This window comes from Amblyomma maculatum, chromosome 2, assembly GCF_055883805.1.
Source record: "Amblyomma maculatum isolate TAMU_Amacu chromosome 2, ASM5588380v1, whole genome shotgun sequence".
Taxonomy (NCBI): Eukaryota; Metazoa; Arthropoda; class Arachnida; order Ixodida; family Ixodidae; genus Amblyomma; species Amblyomma maculatum.
The window spans coordinates 34,082,739-34,108,206 of record NC_139345.1 but is presented as its reverse complement, the minus strand read 5'-3'; the positions used below and the strand labels follow the sequence as shown (position 1 = coordinate 34,108,206).

The following is a 25,468-nucleotide window of genomic DNA, read 5'->3' as shown; positions in this document are numbered from 1 at the left end:
ACGAGGCGTCTTATTGGCGAAAACAAAACTAATCAAGCAACTCTGAACGCACGCAGCTAGTCATCATCATCAGCATCATTGCTTCTTCCTCTTTTACATTTCTTTGTTCCCCTCTCCCCACAGAGTTTCTCAGTCTCTCGGCCCGTTTCCCTTGTTCGTTCTCGTTGTTTAGGCCGGAACGCGTCGTAGCAGTGGAGTTAGCGTTTGTTAGTGCGACGTCGCCTTTACCGAAGACCGGCTAGCGGCCCGAGCCCATTTTTCAAGAACGCCTAAAAATGGCTCGCCAAAACGAGGAGCAAGGGTAAGAGCCTTTTGCTGATCACGATCGCCGATACCTAACGCGGCGGCCATTTCGTGGCCAATGGTGCCAGCAACGCCTGTGGTGCTGGCGCAGCATAATGCGCAAGCCTCGATGTGGCGGACTATGCATTGCCGCAATCGCGTTCCCTGCGGGGTGAATAATGTGCAATATTCTGCTTTGTGATAAGGGTACACAGCGTATCATCAATATTAGTGTTTACGGCTATTCTTTTATGACCACGCGCACTTCGAAGGCGGTTGGACGCCGCTTGGCGGGAGCTTCCTTCGTCAACAGGGAAGCCTCTGATGTTGGCCCATCTGCGGGAGCGGGGGGTCGGGGGGTGGAATGGGGGGTGCGCTGGCTTGAGTTAGCGCGGAAAATTGTCTGTACCATTACGTCGTGGCGGTGACCTGTGATAATTCGATTCCATCGGAGATGAGATACGTGATATCTGTGGGCTATGCCGGGCGTTCATTTCCAGCGCACCCAATGTTGAGATATATCGGACATAACCTTTTATGCCTTAGAAATCTACAGAGTGTTTACGAGCGCTAAGATAATTGCCGTAGTGACGTTTTCGTCTTGAAGCTTGTGCAGAAATGCTTGCACAGTGAATTCTTGGCCTTCATTGTACACATGCTTGTAGCTTAAACGCTTTAAAAATGGATGTAATCAATTCTTCTTCATAGTGCTGCATCACGCTGTTTCAACAATAATTTTGAGGGTGGTTGTGGCGCCGAGGAATGTTATGCACTGCGATTTCATGATTTCGACTCGTGGTACGAATGGTTGATAAGAGAGGGGGGGGGGGGGGGGGTATTAGTCGCACCTGCGATGTTAGATAAGTGTCATTGAACCTTATTGCAGCGCGTGCGCCATTTACAGGTGGTAGTGGTGGGTGGGGATAATGTTTGTACCTGTCCAGTGCACCTTATTGTGTTTACTTGGGCTTGCTACCTTATGCCCTTTCTTGAGCTGTGGAAAGCTATTTCACAGTATTTTACAACAATCCCATTCCTTATTAGCTCGACTTGCCGTTTGGAGAAAAATTCAGTTGCAGATTTGTCGCAAGCTACATTGCTAAAAGAAGGAATGATAAACAAACAGAAATTTAAAAATATTCTATGAGCATTCCATTCAGGTTTTCTTGCCCTGCGTTTGGTGCATGATAGCTTTAGCTGCTTTTACGACAAAACACTACAGCACAGGTGGAGGTACTCCTCCTGCAAGTGCATGTGATTTGCAGTGATTCTGTGATTCATAGCAGATGATTTGGTTTATACAGTTTAATCTCCTGAAGTGACTTGAGCTATGAGACACCGTTGAGAAGGGCTCCAAAAATATTTGCTACCACTGGTTTTTTAATGTGCACTGACATGGCAGGGGCACCTTGCTTTTTGCCTCCATTGAAAAGCGGCTGCTGTAGCCGGGATCCAGTCTCGCATCCTTTGGGTTCACCGCTCGAGCATCATAACCACTGAGAACAAGTTGCCTTGCAAGTGTTTTGGCAGAGGCAAAAAAAAAAAAAAATGCAGCAATAAATTATTTTAGGCATGGGGAATATCTCCAGTTCTGTCATTCCTTAACTAAGCCTTTGCACTATAAGAAAATAGAAATATGTACCGAATACTTGCGTACTTGATCTTTAAGCAACAATGCCGAGTGATTTTTTTTTTAAGATACATTGCTGACATGGGTTGCCTTTTATGATTACTTGAGAAAACATCCTACTCACATTTTTTTTTTCTTGGCAAAATGTTCATTTTATGGCATTTAAAGCTTCTTTTCCTAATTTACAAATACCCAGCTGTGAAACACATTTAGTGTCAGGTCTGCTAACCTTGATGCCTGGACCACATCACTAAATAAATAGTGACCACTGAGTCACCCCAGCAGCATTGGTGGCAATTTTAAGAAGTCTAAAGGGTAATTCCATCCTGTACTCTGAAGGAGGTTGTGGATTGTCAAGCTAGAAAGATTGTGCAGGGGTTGGTAGGGCTGAATTAGCCCCCTTTCTCCTAGTTTCCGGTTGAACAGCTGAACAATGTTTATGACATCGGGGTAAAGTCTAGTTCACATAAGGGATGAAAAAACTGCAGTATAATTGCTGCTTCGTCACCCATCCTGAATCCTGTTCTTGAGGAAGGCTGGATTTACTGTAGCAGGGAATAAAAGCTGAAGGAGCGGTTCTGATGTGCTTTCATTCCTCACACGACCTAAACGTGACTTTGATGTCATAGTCATCACTCTGCTGCTGAAAGCAGGAGCTTTCCTAAAACTCGCAGCGAATTTACGAGCAGGAAACTTGCACGTTACCGGAAAAGAAACAATGTAAAATTCTTAGATCACATAGCGCTTGAATTTTTTTTCTCTTTTTATTTCGTGACATATAATGCTAAAAGTCTCAGACCCGCATCTCTCTCCTTATGCTTAATTTCCACTGTGGGCATCTTACCGACTGAATGGAAGCTGAGTTTGCCAAAGCTGGCATAGGTGTCGCGGTCATACCTGTTGGCATAAAGGCAAGCTACAGCCTCTCAGTCTGCATCGACAAGCCTTTTAAAGATCGGCTGTGGAAGTTTCATACAGAGCTACATTATAGACCAATAAATAGCAAGAAACGATGTGCAGGCCGTGGGGGATGCCAGGTAAAACATAATGTAGCTTTTCTTCCGTGTACAGAAGGAGCGGTGTAGAGTAAATTTTACATGCGGCAAAAATTACATTGGTCAATCAGGAAGGTGTCTCAACATTGGATTACGAGAACATGATATATAACTCTCTAGATAAAGCCCCGTCATCGAACCTGGCACTACACCACAAAGATTGTAGCCAAAAGCCCCTTTGCACCCTCCTTGCACTCCCATGCTCAAAGAAATAACACTGTTGTACAAACAGAGAAAAACTAAAAGAGGCCTATCATTCACAAGAATTCTGACACGTGCATAAGCACCCCATCGGTTGTCATTCATCCCCGCGAAATCTCATATCTTGATGAAACTGGTTGAAGTGAATTGTTTTTATCTGCGAACATGGGCACTTGGTTGTCTGAGTATTTTTGTACATATAAGTGTTCCTTCAATAAATCATGCAGTTGATAGCGCTGTTTCCATACTCGCTTGTCCTTCGTTTGTTGCGCTGTGTGTTTAAAAAAAAATGTTGCACCAACTAGCTCAACTCTCCGTTTTATTAGATTGCTGTCGCCCGAGATGACATCCCAGAACGCTTGGCCGCCCACTCATTAAAAAAAAAAAAAAAAGGCTACATTTCAAGCATACATTTTTTTTTTTTTTTTCTGGTATTATGTTTTCACCCTGCCAGCTTGTTTGCTACTTACGCTGTATGCTCGAGATCCACCTGCACTCTGATGCCAGTATTTATTGCTTCACATTGCTGTTTCTGTGGAAGCTGAGTAGTTTTTTTACTCTTGAGTAGAAGAGCTGTATGGTGGCTTTCTCAGGGGGCAGATAGTGCTGCTGTTGTATGGTTGCATGGCTTATCCTCTTTCAGCACTCACATTCACCTGTTGGCCACTGAGAGTAGTCTTTGTGTGGTCTTGCATTGCAGGCAGGCTTAGTCAATAGTGATTTGCAGAGGAGATGGCGAATGTCTGGGGAAGTTTTTCAACCTGTATTATTATTATTTTTTTTTTTTTTTCAGGAAGATATTTGTTGGGGGTCTCAGTTGGGAGACCACACAGGGTAAGCCTCCATCATGTGCTCTCCTTTCCATATTTTTTGTCATTGTAAAGCTTAAGACCTGAGGTCATTCTGCTAACCATCAAGATATATTGTTGATCTGTGCTGAAGTGTCGAGCTTCTTCTTCATTGTGTAGCAGTGTAAAGCGCTAACTAATGTTGGGCGACACACAATACCCACATGAATGGCAAAGGTGCTTTATTTGTATAAGCAACGGCAGATGTATGTTTGCTTGTTTTGTGTATAATGCATATGTAAAGGAGTTCAGAAACTTGTCTGAATGCTAATTTTTCATGAAGCAGGTCTTGATAATTACGTTGATGCTGCTAATTGCTTGTTTATAATATTTAGGAGCACAATCCTAAAAGGGGATCAGTGATGTTGCTTTAAATCGTTGTTGCTCTTGTAATCTTGTGAACACAACTTAGTGAGCTCAGGAACATGAAGATTTTTATTACTGTGTCCATTTTTATATAGTTTGTAATATTAGGGCTGCTTTTGGAGGAGAAACTTTTGAAATGCGAATCGTTGGGAAGAGAGACCTGTAAAGATTCTCACTTCATTTTCAGAGCTATCTCTAACCAGCCCTATCTTGTTGTTAAGCTTTGACAATTGCTCAGTGGCCGTGGTTTTTTGTCGTATTTATTCCCGCTACAATAACTTCAGTGTGGTTCTTTATACTGTTTTTCACTTCTGCGTAAACGGCTGCCTCACTGGCGATGCTCGTCACTTCAGAGTTAATGCTAGCATCCAGGCCAGAGCAAGTTGTGTGTTTGTACAGCTGTGTTGCTTGCACTATTCTAGCTTAGGTATGAGGTATGACTTGTATGGCAGCTGTGAGGTTTCTCTACCTGCACAGCTGTATCTGCACTTGGCTGTTTGCCAATACAGGCGTGTCTCATTCTTTTTCACAGTCTGTACTGGTTGCTGTGCTAGCATTAACTCTGTGGAGTTTGGTTACAGGAATCTTTTCCTTGCTTTCGTCATTGTGTTTTTTATGGCTTCATTGATTATTGGCACATAACAAAACATATCAGTTAGAAAAATGTTAGTGTACATACGTAGGTGAAATATTTGCTGTAGTGCTCTTTTTATGGCTTCAGTCTACTTAAGCTTAAATGCATCATTTGCCACCAGGCAAACAAAAGCTACCCTAAACGGTCCAGAGGATCAATTTTTACAGTGAACAATGACTGAGGTTCTGTGCCCCCTTTACAGTTCACAGAGATGGCGTCGAATGCCCCTCACAGGAGGCCCTTCAGCCAAAGATGGCGACTGGTTTTCATGTAATTGTAGTTAATCCTGTTTCAAGGATGCACTCGTCATCCACCTACGGTATCATGCTATGAGATTAATCGTCTTGGAAACTGCTAGGTGCTGTTGGCTGGAGAGCCTCCTTTGAGAGGCATTTGTCACTGCATCTTGGGTTCTGTCTGACCATACTTGAAGAGCAGCTTAGGTAGCCTTAAGGTGGTGTAAGCACTGTGGAATTGATAGTGTTTTCCTCATTTTTGAAGGTGCCGTTTTTCTTGCATGTGATGCTAGGTGTTTGCAATACATGGAAGTTAATAATTGGCTCAGCTGGTTGGACATGTGTGGTGCTAATTATTTTGTCTCATTTTGTCCAGAGAGCCTGCTCAACTACTTTAGCCGTTTTGGTGAAGTGGTGGATTGCGTAGTGATGTGCAACGAGACAGGCCGGTCCCGTGGCTTTGGCTTTGTCACATTTCGAGACCCTAGCTGTGTGGCCACTGTGTTGGCTGGAGGACCGCACCAATTGGACGGGCGAACGGTGAGAGCTTCTTACCCCCCCTCCCATTTTATTCTTTCATGTTGCTCCCCCACTGTTTACATGGTATGCAAGCTGTTATGAACCTTCAATTATTTGATTTTGAAGTTTTAGTGAGCCTGCTTTTCTCCTGGCCACTACATTTTGTTGGCACTGCACCACTCGCAGTTCGCATTTTGGAAGTTGCTCCAGAGTTGTGTGTGCTTGATCCTGTTATTTTTGGTCCTCTGAATGTGCTGTCAAAACATCTGTTCATGAAGAAGCAATATTATTTATTTCAGGTGGATCCCAAATCTTGCAATCCACGAGGTGCCAGTCGTCCTGGAGGGGGAGGTGGGGGCCCAGGGGCCAGGGTAAGCTGCTGCAGTCAAAGCGATAACTTGGCTAGGTTTAGGCTTGGAGTGACCAAGTGGCGGTGGCACTTTGCAGGGTGTTCGGACTAAAGGAAGCTCGACCAAGATTTTTGTTGGTGGTCTTCCTGCTACAGTGACTGAGACAGACTTGCATGCCTTCTTCTCTGAGTATGGCAAGGTGAGTTCGAAGAGGGTGGTCATTGTTCATACCCGTGTTATCTCTCTGGACAGGAGATCAGCTGACAGTTTGTGCTTTTACAGGTCACTGAAACTCTGATCATGTATGACCAGGAACAGCGCCGCTCTCGAGGTGAGTGTCCCTGCATTGGACGGGGCTTGTCCTCTTCTAGGCAGCTATGGTGAAGACGAAGACGCTGTTGAGGGAGCCAGACAGTGTTGTTGTTCTGGTTTTGCAGGAGGGTTCGGGCCCCAAACGATTTGTTTCAGTGTGCGAGCAAGCGCCTGCGAAAATGTGCTGCCGCCTTCAACCCCTGCAAAATGCATTCTTGATGGATGGACTGCCCCCTGGTGCTAATGGCGTGAGACTGTAGTCAATAAGGAGATTAACCTAGGATATTTTAGCATAAACCAGTGTTGCCAACCATGGGAATTGGTCCCTACATTATGAAATTTCTGGCCATTGGGTTGGCTTCATAAAGGAATTGGGGCTGCCTAATCATTAGCAATGTATTGTAATGGCTTTTAGTTGTTTTATGTCTGTCAAAACAGTTGAAATCTTACTGATGATTTTTGAGGATTGTGCTGCCCCTGTTCGTTCCCCGTTGACTTTGTGGTGTCCCCAGCATAACATTAAAGTTCAGGCCACACAAGGTGAGTACTGGACTTTAGCTGGTAATTTATTGAACAGATGTCATTTCTCTGCAGACACATACCCTGCAGTGGAGAAAAAGGTACAAACAAGCACATGTGCATGGTCAGTGACCATCACACAGATTTTGATGCAAGTCATAGCAAGTCTTTTTTTGTGTGTGCAAGTGCAGAAACTGGCAGCAGCAGTGGAGTAGCTCAGCAAAAAAAATAGACGAGGATGCAGGGTGCTTTGAATCTGAGCCAGTATTTCTGTTGCGTTGCTTTGTGCTTCTCTTTACTAATAGAAATTATAGCACTAATATAAATTATTACCTCTAACCAATCGGCCTGCTTTATGCTTCAACAGGCATACTGAAATACAAGGTACCCATATACCAAATGGTGTCACCGCATGGTAGAGAACCCCTGTTGGCCTAAATTATAGTGGAGTATGCCACCATGGTGTCCTTGATGATTCTCTGAAATCTTAAACTTCATAAACCAAGCCATTCAAAATGTTCATGAGGGCCGGAATATATCAAAGTAAAAAAGCACAGGTCTTAATCCTGTGGTGATTTGGCAATCGATGGCTTAGCGTGACTGGAGCTTATCTACTACTGGCACCCAGAGATGAAGGGAGGTGCATTATAGTGGCATTTTTGCCAGGACTGGACTTGTAAGGAAGGGGTACTAAGCGGCATCGCAGCAATAGCCATCTTGTTGCGCGCTTGTTATTTGGCTTTTCTTTTTGTTTGAGCCCCTAAAATATATGACGGTTGGCAAGCTCCGCAGCATGATGCTATAAAAGGTCCCATGCAGTGGCGAGCATCGGTGCCATATCGTATATCGGGCATGCAAAGAAAGAAAAAAAGGAAAAGAAAGCCACTGGATTTGCTGCTGCTGCTGCGTTGGTCAGAATCTTGGCGAGCTGGGCGCGTTTCTCTGAACGGAGACGAAGCAGCATGCCTGTCGAAAGGGGGGGGTACAAGGTGTTGACTCTAGATGGTGCAGAAATGCAGTGTTTATTTACTCCGCTATCCGCCACATGAAGCATGCCACTTTTACTCCAGAGAATGTAAATAAAAAGTGAAGAGAATTTTTTTTTTTTTTTTCTGTTTTGTATAGGGAAGTTCCCTCCCTCTAAAAAAAAAAAAAAAATGGATGTGTTGTATGAACAAAGCTGTCATGTAAAATTTTTACATTTATGTATCGACTACTGCGGGCTTCCAATCCAAGCATTTCTATAGGCAGTAGTAACGGGTTTTACAGAGAGGCAGAATAAATGCCAGAATTTGTTATAGCAGAAACAGTTTTGCATCAAAAAACCCTAACAGCCATAAATCAATATGTGCCAGCCCCCTTCCATTCTAGTTTTATGGAGCGATGATTTTAATTGAGCATGGATCCTTTCTGCCTTTTCACCTTTTATTTTTACTGTCCAGTTCACTTTTGTAAGAATTTGTTTGTCCTCTTTCTTTTGGCAATCAGCACTTAAATAAATGCCCACCTTTCACTCATGTTCGAACCTTGAAAACAAGAATGCAGAGAACTAGTCACAAGACCAACGTTCCATCTCAGTCATGCACTCGATGCACGCAACCTAGCTACCCTAGTTTGATTGACTTGCTTGGATGCGCACAGAATCACGTGATGGCTTGCCTGGCTTTCATTGTCCACGTGCTGCTCTCTGCTTCGGTAGCTGCGCAGTGTTGGCTTATTTATATACATTGACAGGTTCTAGCTTTTCAGAGCAAATGTGCTTGCTTGCGGCAAAATTTTGCCCTATTCTGAATGCCCCATGAAGCGGGCTTTTCTAAAGCTTTTCATAGTCTTGATTTGGCTCTGCTAACTCAGCGACGCAGCTCACGCCTTCAGTCACTGCATGCGCAAGTGCACATACTCCAACATGCGTTGCCACTACCTTGTGTGTTATGCCTTTTTGGACTATTTCACCGATGTTCTCCAGACATGTACGTTTCAGATAAAGCAACTTGGCGTGCTGCCAAAGCTCGCTGTGTGAGCCATCGTTGCTGGTGCTCCTGTCAAAACATAAGCTGGCGGCATGTAGCATACTGACATGTTGTGGACGGCGCCAACATTGGTGGGGCAAAACTGAATGGGCTCGGATTATAGCTAAAAACATTCTAAAATGAGTTTTAATGCCACTGGATGTCATGCCTGGTGTGCATGCACCAGGAGAAGTGGGACAGGGGAAGAAGAGGAAGTGTGTATGGGGAGCAGTCCAGTGTAGAGACTTATGGAACTCAGTTGGAGATACATAAAAACAACAGATATGTAGGAGCGCAATGCATGCATGGCAGAAATAATATGGGTAGTCATAAAGTAGTTTGATGAGAAATAAAAAGAAAGCCAGAGAAGAAAAATAAATGAACAGATGACCACAGAGGATAACCCAGATACAAGAGTGACAATACAAAATGCTTAAGCAAGTGCCAGTGAGGAAGTTGATTGATGATTGAAAAGTGGGGGAGGGGTGTGTGAGTTGTGTGACAAGAAAGAATGGAGGTCGTTATTTAGATTATTTTAATACCTCACTTTTGAATGATGAAACAATCTAGGATGGCGTGTAATAGAGGAGGGTGTTCCTACGTAGCAGGGGAAAAAATGCTATCTGAATAGCAGTTTTACAAAATTATTTCCGTACTTTTTTTTATTACGGTGCAAGTTTCATTTGCAGGCTCATAGGCTCAATATGTTAGCCTTCATTCATTTATTCACTGGTTCTCATGTTAAAGCAGGTAGAACAAATTTTCTGCTGAAATGCCAGGTTTCAAGCTCAAGCTGTGTAGTTTGATTGAAGGGAACGTGGGCTGTCTATGAGAGGCATAGGTGCATAAACATGTTTTCTGGTTTAGTAATATTTATATTGTTTGTGGAATTCACAGAAATTTTGGTGATGTGTGCCCAGCTCATGCGCTCAAAACAGTGGGCAATGAAAATGCTCTGTACTAATTTTATTTCAGGTCACAAGCCCCCAGATAACAGAATTTTCCAGTTAGGAGATACAAAATTTTAACAAATTCCGGTCTGTATATGTACAGTCGTGCCTCGTTAATACGACCCTCGTTATTATGGACGACTTGAGTTATGAACAGTTTTTCTGGGGACCAAACTTTTTGCATACATTTACATCTCGTTAATATGAAAACTCGCTGTCTGGACAATGGACAAGGAGAAAATGCACAGATACCATTGTGTTCCATGTATTTTTGTCACAATAATATGGACAGTCATGAAGACCAAATCGTTACACTGCTTCAAAGATACTTTCTCTTCTAGATTTTGTTGATAGGCACCACATGAACATAGTACCAATGACTGATTGATTGCCCTTTTCGCTTGTGGTTTCATATTTTACACTGCGAAGTTGCGCAGTCGATGTGCATAACGATTTTTTGTACGGCATGAATTCACTTGAAGAAAACTGACAGTAGATTGCGCCTTGTAAAAAGTTGGATTCAGCAACTTTCAGCTGACTGAATGCTGATACATAGCAGGGGTGTAGTAGTTGTTTTGATATTAGACTGAACTTTGTTACTACAACTTTGAACTTTAGGGGATTCGAATAAAAGTGAAGAAATCACACGCGGACAAAAACTCTTTAACGGTAGCAAAAACACTGGATATGTTCAGCAAAGTTTTCACGCGTCTTTCTCCGATGAAGGGTGCTTTCCACACTGTCTCGTCCCCTCTTCCTCCTCTCGGCCATTCGTTCCCAGCAGCACTCGCACCCCATACGTGCGCACAGCCTCCTCGTCGCCGGCCCAGGCCCCTCCTCCTCCTCAGCGGGGTGCCACGCCGACCCTTGTTTCCAATCGCGCGTTCCCCGGTCGTTCCGGGAAAGTGGACCATGCCGTCTTCGGTTTGTAACTTGAAACCTAGGAACGCGCCGACTTTTGCTGGCTGCTCTTTCAGGAGCAAGAGCTCGGCATTTCTGCTCTGCTTTGTGCTCAGATTAATGGCCCTTTTTCGTTTCTGAAGTCGAGCTACGGGATTGTCGGTTCTTCTTTTTCTTTATATATTCTTTACAAGGGGTTCGTGAGAGATGATAAATAGAAGTAAAGTAATTTATTAATGAAATGTCATGGAGAATATGCAACTGCATCACAGTATTTTCAGTTGCATGGCATTTGAAGCATAACGGTGAATTAAATAATGTACTTGTAGCTCCTGATGCCATCTTTGCTGGCCTACATTATGCTCTAAAGCAGACCTTATTTTCAGGGTTCCGATTTGCTATTACGGGCTACCCGCTTTGTGGACAGTTTTGTGCGGAAACCAAAGTGTCCATATTAACAAGGCACGACTGTAATACATTGTGTGACTAACTGTACATGTGCTAGCATACAAAAGGGCCAATCCTGGGTGAACGCAACTAAAACGCAAAAGCAGTCAACTAGTGGCTTCCCAGCAGCACTTATGCGCAAAGTGGGAAAGCATTAAAAAATTTTTAAATCCACGAGCTATTTGCTTTCATCGGAAGGCAACTTGAAAAAAGAATGCGATGGTTTCGAGCTGAGACTCTAGAAAGCAGTAGAAGGAGCTAAAGTGCCATGAAAGTCCTCTGCGTGGCAACTTCTTAACAGTGTATGAGTGCGAGCAGGTAGAGCATTCTTAAACAAGGAAGATGGTGGTGGTGGTGGTGAAGTACCTTTATTGCCACTGTCTTAAGTTAGTCCAGGGCACAGTACTTGCATGACTTTTGGGTATTGAGGTGTTGTTTGGACTATGCAACAAAAAATCTGGCGATTGCCTGGGTAACCACCATAGTATGTGCAGGTAGTGTGACAGGTTTAAAAAAAAAAAGTGGATAGGCTACGCACTATGCTGAAATGAGCTGGCTGTAGGGAGTAGGGAAGCCCTTAAGAGTTGCGCTTAACTCTTGGAGACGTTGGAGACACTCTAAGCCAGTGGGGTGGAATATATCTGAAGACACATAGGGCTCTGTCAGTTTCTCTCTCAACTGATACGCAAGGCCTGGAAGGATACACAAAAGGTGGCATGAGCTAGCTGATTCCGTGCTTGCTAAGTTGCTTGTTTACTGAAAACGGTTATTCTGCATGACAGCATGGCAGGAAGCTTCAATGCCTGTGCGAGAAAAAAAAGAAAGAAAGGTCAAAGTTTGGAGACTGGTAGCAATAGACCGCATGCAAAAGTACTGCCATCTAGCGACCGCAGCGCTCGCCATGGTTGAAGGTAACTGAGGAGTGGCATATTAGGGGGTTGCGTGGCTGGCTGGGTTAATGCTAGTGTTCGATAATGCTGATATACTGTTGTGTCCCTTGCTGTAAGCAAAACTAAAATACCGCATTTACTCGCATAATGATCGCACTTTTTTTTTTAAATACTGACGCAAATTTCGGGGTGCGATCATTACGCGGGGTAAATTTTCAACAAAAAATTTTTGAGCACCGAAAACGCAAACAAGTTGCAGGTCAGACGTCTTAGAACATATATCTCGATTACAACCAAAAATAAAAGCTGAGTAAGGCTTACCTTCGCAATAAACACGCACATTAAGCATCACATGGAGTGCACAATGCCCATTTATTTTTTTTCGTCAGTACTCTAATCAAAGTCTGAATCCTCGCTTTCACTGCTGCACGACTCATCGGAAACTGCAGTGTCGTCGCTGGGAGCATCTTCACAATCCCACAGGAAGTCATCTTCCGTTCCATCCAAAGCGTTAGATATGCCTGTCTTCTTAAAACTCTTAGCCACTACCTCGTCAGGGATACTGCCATCGCCATCCACTCAGCATAAAGTCGTCGAACGTTGTCCTTGAACGGTTTGTTCAAAGACACGTCGAGAGGCTGCAGCAGCGAAGTCAGGCCGCCAGGAATGACTGCAATGTCCGTGCGCAGCTCTTTCAGCTTGGCACGCACGCTGTCCACAAGGTGACCCCTAAAACTGTCCAAAACCAGAAGAAAGGGAAGCAGAAATGCTCCTGGTCTTCTTCCCCAAACAGTCTTGATCCAGTCGACCATCAGGTCTGCAGTCATCCACCCTTTCATCTGTGCACGTATATGGATGCCACGGGGAAAGTTTCCCTTCGGAATAGTCTTCCGTTTGAAGATCACGTATGGTGGCAGCTTCCGCCCGTCGGCCGTCACAGCAAGCATGACTGTGCATCGCTGTTTTTCTGCGCCAGACGTCTTCACGAGGATGCTCCGAGCACCCTTCTCGTTCACAGTTGTATTCCGGGGCATGTCGAACGTCAGTGGAGTTTGATCGGCGTTTCCAATTTGCGACATGGGGTAACCGCATTTTTCGCGAAGCCTAGTGACGAAGTGATGGAAGTCTATCACTTTCATACGCGGCTGGGAGCCGCTGGCACAACGACGTCCGCCGCCTCAGGGAAAATCCGTTCCGTCGCATAAAGCGAGTCGTCCAACCGGAGCTAGCGCGGAAATCCTTTGCGGCGATTCCCAGCTTCCTGGCAGTTGTGCGCGCCTGCGTCTGTATCATTTCTAATGACACTGCACAACCATCCTTGCGCAGGTCCCTCACGTATTCTAGGACCGCCTCCTCAACACGAGGGAACTTGCCCGTTTTGGGTCCACGGAAAGCCCGCCGTGTCTTGTTCGTAGCCATCGGCTTCTCGCGCTGCTTCTTCCAATAGCGTATCCTCATTTCGTCCACGCCGAAATGCCTACCAGCAGCGCGGTTGCCATGCTCCAGTGCATAGTCGACAGCCTTGAGCTTGAACGCGGCGGTGTAACTGGCATACCGCCCCATGGTGAAATGGCGTAAACTCGCACAAAAACACAAAGCACGCTACGACGTTGCCGAATTGCAAAATGGCGAACGCCGCAAAGCATGGAATCATGGGAACTCCAACGTTACTAGACTAGGTTGGGAACTCGTCGGAATGCATTCGCTGCGGGATGACTGCGGCTCCATGTTCGGAGTGCGATCATTACGCGGGGAATTCAAAAAATGGAATTTTGACCTCAAAATTCAGGGGTGCAATCATTACGCGAGTGCGATCATTATGCGAGTAAATACAGTAAGGATGTCAAAGAAAAGAAGCAGCAAGTTATATTGAGCTTTTTGGTTTTCATGTGGCCTTGTGCTAAGCTGCTGGCCCGTGGTTCTCGTGCTTTTGACGCTCTTTCGATCAACGACATGGCTAAATTTTAAAATAGTATCTTTAGTCTGCTTTGAAATATTGCAAATTCATACTCGGTGGCAAGGCAGATGAAATATATTGCCTACAGTGTGCTGCACATGTCTTTAACGCATTTCGCATAGCTTTTTCGCGTAAAAGATTGCAAGAGTGTTGCTCTTGATTTGCTTATTGAGCCAACTTATCCCAGATTTTACTGCTTCATCATACAAGCTGTAGAAAGATTTTCTACGTGTGTATGCATCTAGGTGTCCAGAACATATTGCGCACTTTAAAGGCGCCAGCCTGTTTAAATTCGAATGCAAAATTTTAATGTCTTTATTCATACTCATTTCATTCATCGATGCATCAAATATCGTCGACTATGTCCGGGCTTCAGTTGCTAATTTTGAGATGCGTCTCTAGAACACGCTTAGCAAAAGTTAAGACTGAGATGTATATGCGTCAGCAACTGTTTCTAGCAGTTAGCTGCACTCATATAGCGCAAATTTGCTATGCGTGTAGAATGCACGGATGGCGATCACCATTTTGTTTAGTTTTCTTTTTAATCGATGCGAGATTTTTTTTTTTTTTTTTCCCTGGGTCATCGGAAGCGCATCAAAAAAGTGTACTGGATGAATTTGGACCACATCAGTTTTCTTTTCGCTCATTGACATCGCTGAATAATGCCGTCAAGAATTAGGGGAAGAACAAAATGCAGCGTGAAGAGGAGAATGGCTCTGCTACAAGCGATACATTTCTTGAATACGCTTCCACGAAGAAGCTTGAAATTGCGTCTGGGCATAAGGTAGACCTCTGCGATGCGACTAGGCACAGTGCCTGCTAATGTATCTGTTGATCTTCAAGAAATGGAGCCACAATGTGATGGCGAAAAGAGCTACGTATCTGAGGAGTATCTCATGCGCGGAATCATGCTGTTGACCTGTTGCGTTTCGCCGGCAGACTCGCACTGTTGGGTGTTTTCATCAGTAACATATAGTACATTAGTGGATCTGCTACATGGTTGTTTACGTGATAACGAGAGACATGAGTCATTAAACGTCCAGAGATAGCATTAGAACAGAAGTGCGCCCGCTGTATTTTGAAGGCTTTGTGATCCATCGCAGCACAGCGTTTATTAGGCACCGATTGTATTTCTTTTTCTTTTTTTAAGAAAGAAACAATATCAAGCTCCTTTTACGTATTTGGACAACCTACCATAGTATGCTGACAAATCGAGTGTGAGCGCTGGGTGCAGTAGTATGTTGAGTCTGGCCCGTGCTGGACTGTAAAGCATCCTCAGTTGGCTGACACTGCACAGTGCTATCACACACATTCTTTACACACGGAAGCAATATTAAACCCTTTCCTGGATGCGTATTTGAGCAGTGTATTATGGAGTGCACTGGAGCAGCGAGCAAAATTTAGAAGCGGCAACAAGTGTTTCGCTGTTTGTAGCTATGCTAATGTTGCCGTTCCCAGGAGTTTTGGCAGCCAGTACTGCTTTAGGAAGTAAAATGGGAATGTAGGCAGCGTAGATAAGTCCATCGTCTGTTCTTCGGTCATCTTTTGCTCTGAATGCAAGCAAATAGCACGAAAGCCACAGCACAAAATAGATGCAGCTAGCGCGGAGGCAGCAGCTGCAGCAGAGCAGACAACTCACTCAACCCTTTAACATGGTGTTGCATTATGCAGTTCGCTGAAGGTTCGATAGATGACAGTAATTTTGCATAAGGTCTATTCAGTCGTGTCCTGAGAAGTAATGTTCATATAAATGCTTTGGTAGATGATTGTTGCAGTCGCAGTGGCTCTGGCTTTAAACAACGAGTAAGAGTTTGTGGCTACTGGCATTGCCGTGAATGGGTCAGATGTGGTGCGATGTTTTTGCCCTGCCCAGTTTTACACAAGTGTGGACTGAATTCTGCAAGAATTAGAAATTTAGAAAGGTGACTGTGCAGATCTTGTGTCAGGAAATGCAAATCGGTATCTTGATAAAGTCAAAATATTAATAGCTTTGTACCTTGCCACGTGTTTCATTTCTTAGTTAAACATTTAAATTGTTTCCTGGGTTAATGCATTTTTTTTCTACATTCTTCAATGAATCAGTGGTTGTACTGCATTCTAATATGGGCTGAAAAAAATTTTGTGCTAACAGTTTAATTTCTTTAGTAGGCCTTCTAGTCATCCTGTATACAATAAGTGTATATCTTTTTCATTGTGTAATCTGCGTTTCATTTTATATCATAATAATTACAGCTTCTGAAGTATACATGTTGTAATTTCTTCAGTTATCTGTATATGTAATTTTGTATTTGTGGTTACTAATGTATTACTAAGGTATTAGTGTGACTGGAAGTAGAGCTGTGCACGGGCTCGAGCTGGCCCGAGGGCCGAACCCGAACCAAGGTATATTTGTTTCGGGTGGTTTGGGCCAGACACATGCAACCTTTGCGAAAGCGCGAACACGGCCATAGTGCGATAAGCGAAATGCACAGCATTTTCCCGCGTCCTCCCCACGCGAGAGCTTCCGAGCTCTTTCCCGGTGTCAACCCGCCTTTCTTCCTCGCCGAGAACGTATCTTTGGTAGCAGTCAGTGACCAAACATAGGGGTCCAGGAGCCCAGCAAATGCTATCATAAATTGTTGTTGCATAGTAAGTTAATTCTACGTATGTGCTGTCTTCATATATTCAGCAAATGTTTCACTTCGAACGTGAGAACTCGACATTCCAAGATCTTGGATGAAAATTATCACCTTGAAATTATTTCCTTCTGTATCATCACTTCAACTGCAAATAAGGAATGACGGGCCGGGCCGGGCCCGGGCCTTAAACCTGAGTGCCGGGCCGGGCTCAGGCCCTTTCAGAGTCTGACCGGGCTCGGATCTGTAGCGCTGGGGCCGACCTCGGGCTCAGAATTTTGGCCCGTGCATACCTCTAGCTGGAAGTTGCAGCTGGGGAAGGTCATTGCACATATTAATTTCAAGGTGACAAAAGTAGGGAATAAGAAGCATGCATGGGGCATGTGTAAGTTTTTAACCTCAGTTGTAGGGACATTCCAGAAAAAAGGTTGGCAACACTGGTATGTCGCACAGTGAAAACTCGTGGTGTGCAGCCTGCCCCATGCACCAGAATTGGCATTATATGTCTTGTGAAGGAGGGTGGCTGGACTGACTTTTTTGGGGCTTCTGCTGTTAACTACTTTATATATCATCTCCCTAACAGTATTGCAAAACAGGAGGGTTATCATGACTTTTCAGCACGTTGCTCAGAGCAGAGCTGCATGGCATGGCCTTGTGCTAGGATCAGTCTCGACAGAGTTGGTGTCTAGTACATCCTTGGTTGCTTGCTCCAGCAATACTGCTTGTTTTGTTTGAGGCAGTCTCTCCCTCACTCTTAAGTGTGCTTTTTAGAGAGCAGAGCACACAGACAAAGGCTTGGAAAGCATGGAGCCATCACAACTGCAAGAGCTTGCTCTTACTGCAGCATTTCTGGCATGGTTGTCTTTGTCTCATTAGCATTCTGCAGGAGAGGAACTGGAACGAGCTTCCTCCACTCTAGTGTTGGAAACTGTTGTAGTGGTGCAGCAGGCTGCTCCCTACGCATTTTCACTGGGTGGCCGTGGCACTAGTTACAGTGGCTGTGAGGCCCACATTGCCCTCTGTTGCTGTTTTGTTCCCTATTTGCGTGGGGGGCCGGGTCTCTGGTAAGTGTCCTACCCTGAGTGCAGTCGGACCGGCAAGCACCTGAGCCTGGCCAAAGGGCAGTGTCCCACCCCTCACGTGGGTTTTTCAGAGACCGGCAGGACAATGGCACGGCACCCTCGGGAGGCACCCGCTTGCAAGGGCAGCTCTCGCTGACCTGCAAGGGTAACTAAACCACTGTAGAATGAGGCATGCTTTGGCCCACTGTGCATTGTCATGTAATGGCTCAATTTTATATGAGGGATAACACCTTTATGAGGGAGGCGATGATTGTGAAGTGCTTACTTGCGGCCCCTGGCCTACAGCACTTTGCTGACTCATTGTGTGTCCGTTTGCAGGATTTGGCTTTATCAGCTTTGAATCAGAAGAGCCGGTCAACCAGCTGACTGCACAGCGCTACGTTGACATCAGTGGCAAGCAGGTGCGTTCAAGCTTATGGAATACATATTTCATGGCCCTGAGTACCACTGTTCATCTAAATGTTGGCAGTACCGTGGCTCAATGGTGCCTGTAATTGTATCAGAGTGGGCTTTTGTAAAAAAAAGATTTTTTTTCTTCTCTCGCTCTGCTTATGTCATCACAGCTCATTGTTGGTTTGCTGCACATGAATGCACTGTTTTGTTCGCAGGTTGAGTGTAAGCGGGCGGAACCCAAGGAAAGCCGGCCGCCCAAAGTTGGCCGCGGCGGTGGAGGCGGCGGCGGCGGCTGGGGTGGACAGCAACAGTGGTGGGGATCCTCTAATGGAGGTTCCCAAATGAACTCCGGTTACCAGGGTGAGGCACCGCACTTGCAAAACTTGTGCAGTTTTGTTTGTCCAGTGCCTAAAATATGTCCATCGCATGTTGGAGGGCTGGTTGTATCTTTCTTTCCAACACCAACAAACTGATGCCTTTAGTGTGAAAGCACTACTTCACGAGGCCTAACTGGCTCACCATTGCCCGAGTTGGTGTTGGAAGGCGCTGAAGCAACTTAGGCTTCGCTATTAAGATCAAAATCCGGACTTAGGTTCCTAGTTCGATATGCTGCCTCTTGGCCGTTCATACAGCACAGTTCAAGCAGGGCGTTGTATCTATATTGTTTGAAGGGAACAATGCTAAAAGCTGGTGTCATGATTGCAGCCGACCGCATGCTTTCGTTGAATCTAGATGCAAGGATTGACGACGAGCAAAAAAAAAATAAATAAAAAATAAAAAAATAAAAAATATGTCTGCAGTCACCATAGCTTGCGCTATGCTGCATGTCCAGCATGACGACAAGGATGATAGACTCTCGCAAAAAGAAAAAAAGGAATGCTGCTTCCTAACGTCCGCAGCTGCCCTAGCTTACGCTACGGCGCGTGTTCAGCATGACAACATGAGACTCATTGCACGTCATCCGCCGCGCACAGAGGGTTCACAACATACACGGGAGAAAGTGTCCGATGTTGTCTTGCTACGGGCTGAGTTGGCTAGTTGGCGCACATGCTGCCGCAAACGAAGACCAGGAAAGAAAGAGGAAGGGAGGGAGAAAGCTCGGCAGAAAAATGGGCACACTCTTGCGCTTCGCTCTGTTGCATTGTTTCCTCTCTCCCGAACACCGCGGCTGCTTTTGCTGCGTCTGCTCCGTACCAGCCGTTGTTAAACCGGTTCCCGCTCGTTTCTTCATGCACATGGCTTGCAAACATCGCATGCTGGCGCGCAGCAAACGATAACTGCAGATGTGCGCGCCTTTGGGGATTGGGCGCCGGCACTGCTCTAAACCAGCCGTCGCTGAACTGTTCTTTCTCATTCCTTCCGCGTGTGGTTTGAAAATATCACACTTCAAATGGCCAACGGTGATGCGATCATCCTTGGGGAAGGTGCACCTTCCAGTGCATGGTGCGGAGTTCGATATATCAAACGACCAGTGAAATTAGAGTGACATACGATGCAGCTTTCCTGTATTTTTACATGGGATTTTCAAGGGGATATTTCGTGAGTTTGATATACCCAAAATTCAAATTATCCAGGTTCGATATATCCGGGTTCGACTGTATATCGCATCCCCTCCTTTCCCCTATTTTTGACTGACCAGTAAGGGACAATAGGTCACTGACACAGCATTGGTTAACAGACCTTTCCTGGCCTGCATCATCAGACCATATTACTGCTCGAGAGAGAAAGATTAGCTGTGGTTTAGCTTTGGTTAAACCTGGATGGAAGCGGAAGCTTCTTTTGCATGCTGCATTATTTCTCTATCACATCCTATCAGTGTAGGGCATTACATTACTGAGGACACTTAAGCTCAGCCTTTAAGCTTATGACGTTAGCTACCAGCCCACATATAAAGTCCCGCTTTAACCAAGCCATATGGACGTGCCTGCGGCGTGTGTTAGGGGTAACGTGAATGCCAAGGGTTCTGGCAGGCTGATTCTGATATCACCTTCCCACATGAAAGGAGCTACCAGAGTTGGCAGCTCCTGCCTGTGGCATAGGGGTAATGTGAATTCAAATGTCATGGCAGGCTGACTCTAATGCCGCCCTGTCACATGGAGAGGCCAGAATTGGCGCTCTTTCAGGCACCCACCGACACTGATGCCGAAGGCTCGAGCTGGGTGCTGTAGTGAAGCTTCCGCTTCAAAAACGTGGCATAGCAATGAGACTCTCCTTGGAAGCATAATAGCCGCAAGGGAGTGCTTTTCATGAGTAAATCCCATTGGAGGTTGCACTTTCACATCACCTTGTTCACATCAAAGAGAGGTCTATTGAGTTTGTCAGATATCTGGGCTTGCCTTGTTTTCTGCGCTCACAATACTCCCTTAACTGTGCTCCTGAATTCATGGGCTTGCTGTTGGAAATCACGGAATAGTGTGTTGGCGGCAGTTGATCCAGATTATCTTGTGCAGGTTACGGAGGAGGAGGCTACAACAACAGTTGGGGAAACAACCAGAACAGTTACGGCTATGGAGGTGGTGCTGACCAATCCTACAGTGGTTATGGTATGTTGGGCAGTTCTTTTGAGATGCTGTTTTTAGCACTGACCACTTTCTGCGCTTTGTAGTCATGAAGAATGGTGGTGTTTTTAAAGCTGGCATTTACACTCCTGAGCGTGTTTTTTTTTTTTTTTTTTTACTTTACTGGCGTTAATGGAAGTGACGAGTGCAGCATTCTCAGTTTAATTATTATTTTTGATGTGTTGCCATGTCCCTGCACTGTTACAAAGCAGTGCAGAAGTGTCATTTATAGCTTCCTAATTTTTCTTTCTTTAGGACTTCCTTGAAGGTTCTGAGTGAATGTTACTGCTGGTCATTTGTGCCTACTTTGTAGTGCCTGAACAATTTTCATTGTCACTTGAAGAACAGCTACATCTTGTATCTAGTACTCTAGAACCTGCTGTTACGTTCCCAGCTGCTACATTTTTATGAGCCAGTTTCACTTTAGCTGTAAAAGTCCATGCAGTAAAAACTTGGCTGTTACATCATAATTGTGACAGCATTGACATGCTGTGATATAAGTTTGTGATACAGTTGAGCCTTGCTCTAATGAATGTAGCTTGAGCGATATTTTTGCTTCAATGAAATATTTCTAAACTCTTCATTAGTCAGCCACAGAAGTCATTGAAGCATTCTCTAGGAACTATATTTCTGGGGTATTTCTACCTCAATAAAAGTTGTGCTCAGTGCAGCTTTTCACTGTGGAATAATGCAACGCCACCTGCCTGTTAACTTTTACACATCTATGCTACTGAGTTTCACCGAAAACTTTTGCTGGAATAGATTTGTGCCCCGTAGATCACACCAGCCATAAACAAACACATTGAGGGGTGAATGTTTGGTGATGCATGAGCGGCTGGCCCTGTTGTGACAAGGAGTAGGCGTCCAAGCCAGGGCTGTAGTCAAATCTAGATCATGCAGTCGTTCTTTTTAATTTATTCTTGTGCACTTGAGTCTGCTCAGCATGGTGACAAGTGGAAATTATTTTATTTGGAGGCTGAGGCTCAATTTGTCAGCAAGGATTCAATTAGTAAAAAGAAAGGGGACTTTGCAGTGAATTTCAGGCGTCTCCAGCAGCATGTACTTTGAAAATTCCTGTGGAATGGAAGGAGCTGATGCAGTTGGCACACAAGGATCTTGAGAAGGCATTATCTGCATAATGTAGGTCCTAAACATGCATGGCAAAAATTCCACTGAATGGAAGCACACTGTAACGGAAGGTGATGCTTGCTAGGTATCAATAATTTTAAGGCCTGGCATGACATCATTGCAAAAGGGTTGTGCGGCAACTCTGCTTCTTCAGACGCTAATAATTCATTGATTCATTATGCCAGAAATATGAAATTATGGCCCGCACAACATTTACAGTGCGGATTGGACAAATGTTTTTTGTGTTAACTCTTCTCACGAAGACCCTCAACATAAGGGCCCACCGTGCAGCAAAGGGAAGCGCAGCTAAAAAAATGCTGCTTTGCTTCTGTAGAGCAACGTGGATGACTCTGGCGTCCGCTGCCTGCTCATTATCAGCAGGAGCACGGGTCCTTGATGTTTCAAAGGGGATAGGAGCTTGCCATCCATGACAAACTATGGATAATGCGGGCCATCTGCTGTGATTAGGTCAGACATTTTGAACGTGAAACGCAGACCTAAAATGTAAGGTGTGTTTGTCTAATGGTAACTGCTCAGCCCCGTAATGTTAGGATGTTAATTAAGCTAGAAAATATTAAAGTTGGGTTAGTCTCGCCAAACAGTGCGGCTCGGGTCCAGCTGTTGGACCAAGGTGTTATACATAGCATGAGAAGTGCATACTGGCATTAATGGATTCTGCAATTGTTTCCGAGTATCGCCAGGCGATGCTCGCCTTGGGAACACCAGTTTACATAGGTAGTGGAGCATTGGAAATTGTAGGTGGTTATGTCTGTTTGGGACAAGTAGTAACTGCAAATCTTGATCACAAAACTAGGAGAATAAGATTGGGATTGAGTGCATATGGAAAGTATTGTCAGATTATAACTAGCAACTTATCGGTCTTACTCAAGAGAAAAGTATAGAACAGTTGTCCTACCAATATTTACCTATGTGGAGGCTAATGAAAAGGGAGGGACAAGCAGAGAACTATGGAATGAAAAATGGTGGGTGTAACGTTTAAGGGATAGGAAGCGTGCAGAGTGGGTCATAGAAATAACTCGAGCTAATGAGTATATTCCGGCTGATGATGATGGTGACCGCTGGGTGGCTATTGGGGGAGTATGGGAGAGGCCTCCACCATGCACTGGGTATAGTCCGGTTGATGATGATGATGACCGCCAGGTGGCTAACCAAAGTGGTCTTGACTTCATGTTCCTACAAATGGTTACTGCTGCATGGATGGCAACCCAACAAAGCTTCATCGAAGGCTGCTTTGCGCACTGTAGCGTTTTAAGCTTGACACTGAAGCCATGACCAACTGGACTGACAAAGACAACTGCACCAGATTACCTCTATAGAAAGCTTTGCAGCATTGAACAACCCTTCATGATGCCGGAAATGGAAATCTGCCAACAAGAGTCAGCATAGATAATGCATTGCTGTTGATGCAGTGTCCAAATTAAGGAGCGTCCAACACCACAGACTTGCATAGTTGTGGCTGGGACTGCACTTCTAGTTCGCGTTTTCTGAAATTCTGAATTAATAGGAGACAAGTTTATAAAACAAATTTATATTTATAGGTAACACTAGTTCATTGGTGTGTACATTGAAAAAAACAGAATGCTACGAGCTTACAACTGACTGAAAAAGCAGTTAGGAGCTTTGTATGCAACACTATATTAAGAGGTTCGCATGCTCTTTCTTTTCAATGTTATTTCAGTTATCCACCCATATTTGTCTTGCCTAGAGGTTTGCCCATTTCAATTGTTTCCCATGCTAAATGTCATACAGTATTTTTGGCTTAGTTGCTGTGTGGCAGAAAAGCCTGTAGTCTTGTAGGCTTTATGGAAACAATCCAGCAGTGTTTGTGGTAATTTGCATCAGTGCAGTTTCTAGTGTTTCTTTCTTCGGTGCATTTCATGTGTGCTGTTGTATTCGTAGGCTCGTATGGACAACAGCAGCAATCAAGCTATGGACCCATGCGCTCTGGCTATGGTGATGGGTACTCTGCCACCCCCACAGCTGGTAATTTGGATAATTTCACTTTATATTTTTGCATTTTCTGACTTGGCACCAGGCAAAAAGGCATTGTCTTTGCGTTCTGCACAGCATAACTTAAAAGGCTTTAATTAAATACTTAAAGTTTCCATTCAGTGCCCTGTAAATTCTAAGAGGTACTGCCACAGCAAGCAGGCCAATTTTCATGCTTTATTGTTCTTTTGTGAAGCTTATAATGCAAAACTAAAGTTTATTTATTAGTCACTACTGTGACTAATAAATAAACTGGGACTAATAAATAAATAAAAACAGAAATTTAGCACTTTGAGCACAAACATATATGTAATGGCGAAATGGAAGTTATGCTGAAAATGTTTGCCAGAGTGGATCTGGAGGTCTGTACTGATACCAGCATGATGAAAGGCGCTAATCATTGGCTGACGTCTGACAGTACCATAAAAGACTTCGAAGCTCACAGCCCCCTTTGCACTAGAGGGAGCATTCATTTTCTGGAGTGCAGTAACCATGCCCATTGTCATGCCAGTGGTTGGATATCTTAGCTTGAAAGCAAACTAGTTACGTATAGTGCTTATTAAAAAGCAACATTCTATTAGTATTATGCTTAACTGATGTGCCAGTTAATTGTCAGCGGTGTTAGCTCAGCTCAGATGTTCTGTTTGGTGCTGTTTACTTGCAAGCTACACAAGTTATATTGATTAAGCCTTTATTTATGATGATGTGACTCAATTATTCAGTACAGTTTTTAATGATGCGTGGGTGTGGTGTTGTGCAGGTGGCTACAATGGAGCCAGCACTAACGGTGTGGCTGGCACTGTGGGTGGCCAAGCCGATGGCTCTTACCATCCCTACCGGAGGTGAATCTGAAGGCACCAGCGAGTGTACATTCCTCACACCTCCTTTTTTTTTTCTTCTCTCAATAAGATCCACCCCATCACCTTGGTTTTTTATACACTCATTTGTCTACAGTCTCATTTGACATTGTTCTCATTTTGTGCTTGATGCCAATCTGCCTGGCAAAGGAGTGCTTCCATCTTGCTGCCCATTGCCAGGCATTTCTTTGCCTCTGCGTACTATGGGGGTGTTCATTCTCGTAAGAGAGAATGCGCCACGGGGGGGCTAGACGCTACAGTCGCCTTCTAGCCCCGACGTGCCAGCCCTAGCAGACAGAGCTGTGACCCCCAACCCGCGGTGCGAGAAATCGCCACTGCGGCGGGTTCGGGCCAGAGGGGACAAACACCGAGTTGCGTACTCGAACAAGAGTTTATTGCACTGCTCGAGTACACGGCAAAGGAATAGCAATTAAGGATTACAAAGGTAAAAAAGTATTAAATATCTTCTCAATAGCACTCGTTAATTTTCGCTCAGTGCACTGTCCAAATTATTAGAAAAAAAAAAAAATGACCAAATAAATTATTCGCATGTGCTGTTTAAATAAGAACTGTGCATTCGCTTCATCATTATTTTTTATATGAACCCAAATGTATGCTCTGGAAGTACCTTTAAATATCAGAAGCTACTCGCTTCTCTAGCAAGTGCATGGGTGCGTGATGTTGAACGTCTCCACTTCGGCAACACAATTTTCCAGAACT

The 25,468-nt window shown here is 44.6% G+C and overlaps 1 protein-coding gene across 1 annotated transcript; it reads left to right on the top strand.

Moving 5' to 3' along the window:
* Window positions 1–95: 95 nt before the first annotated feature.
* On the top strand, window positions 96–24,834 carry LOC146198318 (heterogeneous nuclear ribonucleoprotein 27C-like). Its single transcript, XM_084593765.1, has 11 exons — window positions 96–301; window positions 3,962–4,002; window positions 5,629–5,792; window positions 6,071–6,142; window positions 6,219–6,320; window positions 6,404–6,452; window positions 18,121–18,203; window positions 18,411–18,555; window positions 20,646–20,738; window positions 23,802–23,885; window positions 24,652–24,834. Exons 1-11 carry the CDS (start codon window positions 276–278, stop codon window positions 24,735–24,737), a joined length of 945 nt encoding a protein of 314 aa, XP_084449891.1. The 5' UTR covers window positions 96–275; the 3' UTR covers window positions 24,738–24,834.
* Window positions 24,835–25,468: the final 634 nt, after the last annotated feature.